This window comes from Mus pahari, chromosome X (assembly GCF_900095145.1).
Source record: "Mus pahari chromosome X, PAHARI_EIJ_v1.1, whole genome shotgun sequence".
NCBI lineage: Eukaryota > Metazoa > Chordata > Mammalia > Rodentia > Muridae > Mus > Mus pahari.
Window position 1 is genome coordinate 66866675 of NC_034613.1, and position 7523 is coordinate 66874197.

The following is a 7523-nucleotide window of genomic DNA, read 5'->3' on the forward strand; positions in this document are numbered from 1 at the left end:
TATATTTTAAAATAAATTTTATTAGTTTAATAAATAAAAAAGCCATATGTGATGGCACACATCTGTAATCCTAGCATTCCTTCTGTAATATGGAAGATGGAAGAGGGGGTGGCAGTATAGTGACAGAAAAATCCAAAGTGAAAAAAGATGAGAACTCACTCCTCTAAGTTTATCTTCTTTTTTATTAGACATTTACTTTATTTGCATTTCAAATGTTGTCCCCTCCCCTTCCCCTGTTCACCAACCCACCCACTTCCTGGCCCTGGCATTCTCCTACATTGGGGCGCAAAGCCTTCACAGGACCAAGGGCCTCGCCTCCCATTGATGACCGACTAGGCTATCCTCTGCTACATATGTAGCTGGAGCCCTGAGTCCCACTATGTGTACTTCTCTTTGGTTGATAATTTAGTCCCTGGCAGCTCTGGGGGTACTGGTTAGTTCATATTGTTCCTCCTATGGGGCTGCTGGCTCAACTGGTTGTTAGCATGTAGAAGAATGCAGAATGAACCATTCTCATCTCCTTGTACAAAGCTAAAGTCCAAGTGGATCAAGAACCTTCACATAAAACCAGATACACTGAAATTAACAGAAGAGAAAGTGGGGAAGAGTCTCGAGCACATGGGCACAGGGGAAAATTTCCTGAACAGAACACCAATAGCCTATGCTCTAAGATCAATTATCTACAAATGGTACCTCATAAAATTGCAAAGCTTTTGTAAAGCAAAGGACACTGTCAATAGGACAAAAAGGCAACCAACAGAATGGGAAAAGATCTTTATCAGTCCTATGTCCAACAGAGGGCTAATATCCAATATATACAAAGAACTCAAGAAGTTAAGACTTCAAAGAACTAAATAGCCCTATTAAAAATGTGGCACAGAACTAAACAAAGAATTCTCAACTGAGGAATACTGAATGGCTGGGAAGCACCTAAAGAAATGTTCAACATCCTTAGTCGTCAGGGAAATGCAAATGAAAACAACCCTGAAATTCCACCTCACACAAGTCAGAATGGCTAAGATCAAAATCTCAGGTGACAGCAGATGCTGGTGAGGATGTGGAGAAAAAGGAACACTTCTCCATTGCTGGTGGGAATGCAAGCTGGAACAACCACTCTGGAAATCAGTTTGGCAGTTCCTCAGAAAACTGGACATAGTACTACCTGAGGACCCACTAACACCACTCCTGGGCACATACCCAGAAGATGTCCCAACATGTAATAAAGGCACATGCTTCACTATGTTCATAGCAGCCTTATTTATAATAGCCAGAAGCTGGAAAGAACCCAGATGTCCTTCAAAAGAGGAATGGATACAAAAATGTGGTGCATTTACACAATGAAGTCTACTCAGCTATTAAAAACAATGAATTTATGAAATTCTTAGGCAAATGGATAGACCTAGAAAATATCATCTTGAGTGAGGTAACCCAATCACAAATTTATCTTATCTCTACACAGACATACATACACACACACACACACACACACACACACACACGACACATACATACACACATTTTCAGAAAAAAAGGGGGAAAGTTGTCAAGCAGAAATATGAGGCCTAAATAAAATAGCTGTAATTCAGGAGCTGAAACTTGAATGAAATATATTTATTTTAGGAACTGTCTGTTGTAGGCACCACAGAGCACATAATCTCACACCTAAAAATGTATAATTAACATCTATAAAGGTGAAATATTTACTTGAAAATAGTACAGTCAGTAGATGGCAGAGTTGAGATACCAAATTAGATGTATCTCATTCTCTGATGTTTCAGAATGACATCCAGAAAACTTTTTCTACTTCTTTTTTACTGAAATATAAAGAACAAAAAAATCTACATATTTAAGATGAGTAGAGCACTTGATTAATGTGAAGCCACTAAACTTAACTTTTTGTGCCATGCACAAACATAATGCTGTGAATTTCAGTTTGGAATGTAGGCCAGTCCCTGAGTTAGGCCTGCAATTCCCTTCCCCCCAAACAAGATGTACTAAATGTTTACATGAATTTTCATGTCTAGTCAGCCACTTCTATCAGACCTCAATTTTTTATATATCCTACGCGTGTTACATAGTAGTTATTTAGCAGGAAACATCCACATAAATATGAACCACTTACATGACCATTAAGCATGTCTTTTCTCCCAATCTATAATTAAATGTGCACAGTCAATTAGGTAGAGTCATTCATCAATATTTCATGAATGCCATCTACTAAATTCACATAATCTATACTTGAGGATGATGAACATATCACAAAATCTGTTTTTTTTTTATTTTTTTAAAAGATTTATTTATTTGTTTTATGTATGTGTGTACACAGTAGCTGAACAGATAGTTGTGAGCCTTCATGTGGTGGTTGGGAATTGAATTTTTTGTATTTATTATTATTTTCTTTATTTACATTTCAAATACTATCCCGAAAGTTCCCTATACCCCCCCCCCCGCCCCTGCTCCCCTACCCACCTACTCCCACTACTTGGCCCTGGCCTTCCCCTGTGCTGGGTCATATAAAGTTTACAAGACCAAAGGGCTTCTCTTCCCAATGATGGCCGTTTTAAGTAAGAAATTTTAGTGTGCAAAAAGATAGGAGAAAGCAAATCTCAAAAGCTAATCTTTTTTTCTGTTACTCTAGTACCTTCTTAGGATGTAACAAACATGATTCTCAAATAGTTGTCTTGAAGCCGGTTAGACATTATTAACTTGACCTAAATGCCTTCCAATAACACCCTATTATAAACGCTATCATTTTAATAATGTAAATAATTTTATATGACAGGCTTAGAAACCATAGAGAAGGCAAAGAAAAAACCCAATATTAACAAAAAATCCATTTTAAAGTCCATATCTCTCATCTAACTCATGAACAAAATTTAAATTACTTCATCTGATGTTTTAAACATGTTTTATAATTTCACAATTGATTACTTCTTCCTCTATCAAGTATTTATTTTGTCCCTAGTTTGTGTCAGAACTTTGTAGCTATGAACCAAACAATTGAGAAAAAATGTTGTCATTGGGCAGAAAGCAAACAAATAATGAATACAAAAAAAAAAAAAAAAATCAATGTCAGATGGTGATAAGTGCTGGGGGGAGAAATCACAGGAGACAGAATACTTCCTTAAGGAGAAAGTGAAGCTTCACAATGACCTCAGGCATACCCATTTGCAAGTGAAAAGAACAAGTGTCAAAGATCCAGGACTGGGCACTTGCTTCCCATTAACTGTAAAGAAGCAGAAGAAAGGTACTACACATTAAGGAGATGGATTCAATGGAGATGTGAGGTTTCTTCTGTAGGGAAGTGCTAGTGCAGGGTGAAAACAACTGTACCTTTTAGGTGATTTGAATTCTTTAGCTTTTACTGGAGGAGATATGAAGCCTTCGCAGAGATGTGTGTTGCTTTGTTTTGTTTTGGAGTGTTGTTCTTACTAGTATGGCCAGACTAGCCTAGACCTCACTACATAGCCTAGGCTTAATTCACAATCCTACTCAGCTCCTGGGTATTGATTCTATAGGTATGAACCACCATGCATAGTGAAGAAAAGTTAAAATGTCATTTTAGCCTGCCATTTTAAAAATTATGCAGATAATCAGTTAGATGATTAAGTCGGTAAAAGTACCTGCCACCAAGTCTGATGACCTGCATTCAAGCCTTAGAATTCACATGACAGAAAGAGAAAACTAACATGTGCAATTGTCCTCTGACCTACTGGCATGTGCCTCTCCCTACAAAATAGCTAAATCAATCAATCAATCAATCAATAGGAAAAAAAATTGATTGCTCAGAGAAGTGGAGGTGGATCTTGGAAAAGTATGGAAAGAGAGGGAATACGACAACATTGCACAAAATTCTCAAAGAACTAATGAATAAACAAATGTACATTTTAAATTATGTGGTAAGGATAAAAATAGACTTAAGATGGTAGTAGTAGTGTACTAATCATATATTCTGTTGTTAAGGAAAATACCTGAAAGAAACAATTTAAAGGAAGGGAATAAAATTTTGCTTATTGCTTAAGAGGTATCAAAGTATGGCTGGTAGGATATATTGCTTTGAGTCCGAGGCAAGCATGGTACAGGAAAATGTGGCAGTCTACTCACCTCATGGTGGTCAGATAGCAGAGACAGACAGGAGGAAGCAGAAGGACGATACCTTAGTGACCTACTTTGTTTCCTGAGGCCCTACCTTCTAAAGTTCCCAGTCGGTGGAAAGTAAACTTTCAATACATGAGCCTGTAGGGTCACTTAGTAATCAAACCATAATAGATGGTTTTGATGTAAAGAGGCAACAAGTACATTGGTGAAGTTACTACTTACCATGGCAAGAGCAGATTATTTGGGAAGGAGTGCAAACTGAAAAAAAAATCCCAATAAAAATACTGATAAAATGCCTTTTTTTTTTTTAATGCTAGACAATTTAATACTAAAATTCACATGACAGCCCATTGTCTCTTTGGTAGGTAAGAAATTTCACAAACTACTGTAGAATACCATAACAATGTAGAACTAGTTCTAATTTACATTAGAACATAAAACAAATCTTCTGAAAGTGGAAGGATAAGCTAGAACATAAAAATCTAGAAGTAGATGAAGTACGTATGGAAGCCATGTACAGCTAATGAAGGATAACTAAGTGACTGTGAAGAGGAGCTGTTTGTTAAGGGGTCTTTGAACTACATAGCCATACAAAGAAAACTATACCAATAATTCAGTACATATATGACAATAAACTGCTACTTGTAAAACCAGTAAAGCTTATGAAGATCATAGTTTGTTAATTATAAACAGATTTTGCTTTTGCTTTGAGCATGAGAATCTAGCAATTTCTTTGAGGCCCTTTCTCATCTTGAGAACCTTATCAAACAAAAGATCAAACCCTTCTTCTTTAAAATGTGTATGTTCTCACTGTTCCTGTGGCATAGTGGATGCCCCTACAGCACATGATATACCACTTAATTAGCAATATAGTATTATTTTCTTGGTGCATAAGCAAGGGTCTTTACACAATTGCTACCTCTGGTGTTGTAATTTACAACTGTAGAGAAGATTTAGAAAATTTACATCCTTGCTTCTGATTTTACAACCATAGTATCTTTGAATAGCCTGCAGTCAGAGTAAAGTGAAGTAATTCAGTCTTGTGAAATATGGAAGGAGAGACCAAAAGTATAGAGAACTAAAACAAATGTTTTTTGATTCTGTATTTGGAACCTGGGGTCTCAAGCATATAACAGAGGCATCCTACCACCGAGCTGTATACCCCTAGCCTAGGAGAAATAAAACATCAAAACACTGTTTGTTCCCCATATCTTCTTCGACCGTCTCTCTCTGATTAAGCATTGAGAGGTAAAGACACCACCTACTTTATAGATCAAGGCCTTCTGTGAATCAGATGCCTTGCCACCATAACTGCTAGCTAAGAAGAACACTGTGGAAACAAGGCCCTCAAAGACAGACCAATACAGAGGGAAGTAAGTCTAGTTTTCTCCTATACAGAACATTATTTATTAGCTGTTACATGGCGACTTCTTCAGCAAATTAACGTTTAGCTAGAAGCAATTTATGTTCTTTGGGAATGTAGGTTTCAGAATATATGGAATGGTAAGTGTTCCTGTGAACATGTTTTAAGTTGCCAGTATACTTACAGTTTTTTCATGATTTTCAAAAGCCTCTCTGGCTTCTTCATATGTACAGATTTCTTCTCTGCACTCACGCTCAATGTTGCCCTGTCTTATTTCTTCAAAAAGTCCATTGGCTCTTGGGTAGCGTTTTAGTACTGAGTTGGCTTTTTCTTCCGTGAGGAAAACTAAAAAGAGATATAATAATAAGCATAAAAAACAATAATAAACTAATGCAGGAAGTTGATATATAAGAAGAAAACTTCCAGATGCTCCTCAGAAATCACAGACAACCTTCTAAACAACTTTCAGTAACTTAGGAGTGAATTAATGTTTAACTTCAAGCCAAAGCATTTGATAGCTTCCTCATAATGGGAATATCTCCCTTTAGTCAACATGGGCAGGAAGAGTGACATAATTAACCATGTTATATTCAGACTTTAGCACATTCTTGATGGCCAATGGATGTTTAAAAATAGCAATAATGATATCACTACTTATATTCATTACTGTAAATGGATACCCAAACATTATGCAACCAAACCAAAAGCCAGTCTCTACACGATATCTCTGCCTTCCTAAAAATAAATACAAATCCAATTTAACTAATAATATGAACCTAGAGAACCATTAAAGACTTAACATAGTGAAAGTCCCATTACATATCTTTCTAACTAGCAAAATAAGAGCATATTCCAAAGAACTTTCTGAAATCAATGAAATATAAAAGATAAATTTATCTACATTTTAGTCCAAGAAAACAGTAATAATTGTGTCCTAAATAAACAAGTTAAATATAGTGTAGCTGTACTTCAAGGCATTCAATCCTATTTCATTGTCTTTAAGGAGAAGAAAAGAAAAAAAAACTTCTGATGAATTATATCTTAGAAACATTCAATGTGAACTCGTAAAATCCAGTGGAATAAATGAGTCACAATAAGTTCAATACCACCTACACAGTGAGGCCTGGTCTTGGAAGAAAAATAGTTGGTTGGGAATATAGTTTAATGGTAGTACACTTGCTTAGTGTGTCTACAGCCCTGGGTTCAATACCCAGGACTGCAATAAATAAATTCAATAAATAAATAAACAAAATGTAAAAAGCAGGCACTGATTAGACCATAGTTATGTTTATCCTTTATGGGGGAGGGGTGCATTTACATTTATATATGATAACATTTAAGTTTTACTTTGTTTTTCTGAAAATGTCCCGTTTGCCGATGTATAAATACCATGCCACCATAATTTAATCTGTTAATATAAACTGATTAGAAAATTTCCATTTTACAGATTTCTAACATGGAAAAAAACAGATTATAGCAGTTGGAAAGATAGTTCAGGGGTTAATAACACTTGCAGCTTTTGCAGAGGACTTAAAAGTTTGGTCCCCTTATGGCCAAGCAGTGGTGGTGCAGTCCTTTAATCCCAGCACTTGGGAGGCAGAAGTAGGTGGATTTCTGAGTTCCCAGCCAGCCTGGTCTACAGGGTGAGTTCCACCACAGCCAGGGCTACACAGAGAAACCCTGTCTCAAAATAACAACAACAACAAAAAGTTTAGTCCCAGCACCCATGTAATGGCCCACAAACATGTAGAAGTTTAGCCCCAAGGGCTTCAACACCCCCTTAGTCTCTGGACAACCGCACACGTAGACACAGATCACAGATGCAAACACACACACACACACACACACACACACACACACACACACACACATACACACACGCTTGCAAAATAAATCATAAGAGTGGGCTGGACAGATGCTGGCAAGGATGTGGAGAAAGAGGAACACTCCTCCATTGCTGGTAGGATTGCAAGCTTGTACAACCACTCTGGAAATCAGTCTGGTGGTTCCTCAGAAAATTGGACATAGTACTACCAGAAGATCCAGCAATACCTCTCCTGGG

General features: G+C 36.9%; 1 protein-coding gene across 3 annotated transcripts in view; it reads right to left on the minus strand.

The window, feature by feature from the left end:
• Nucleotides 1-7523, minus strand: part of Prrg1 (proline rich and Gla domain 1) — a 125922-nt gene that overhangs the window by 29319 nt on the left and 89080 nt on the right. For all 3 annotated transcript variants that reach the window (XM_021187863.1, XM_029534460.1, XM_021187862.2), the window contains one exon: nt 5646-5806. In XM_021187863.1, coding sequence (XP_021043522.1) covers nt 5646-5806 — 161 coding nt within the window. The remainder of the gene's footprint in view (nt 1-5645; nt 5807-7523) is intronic.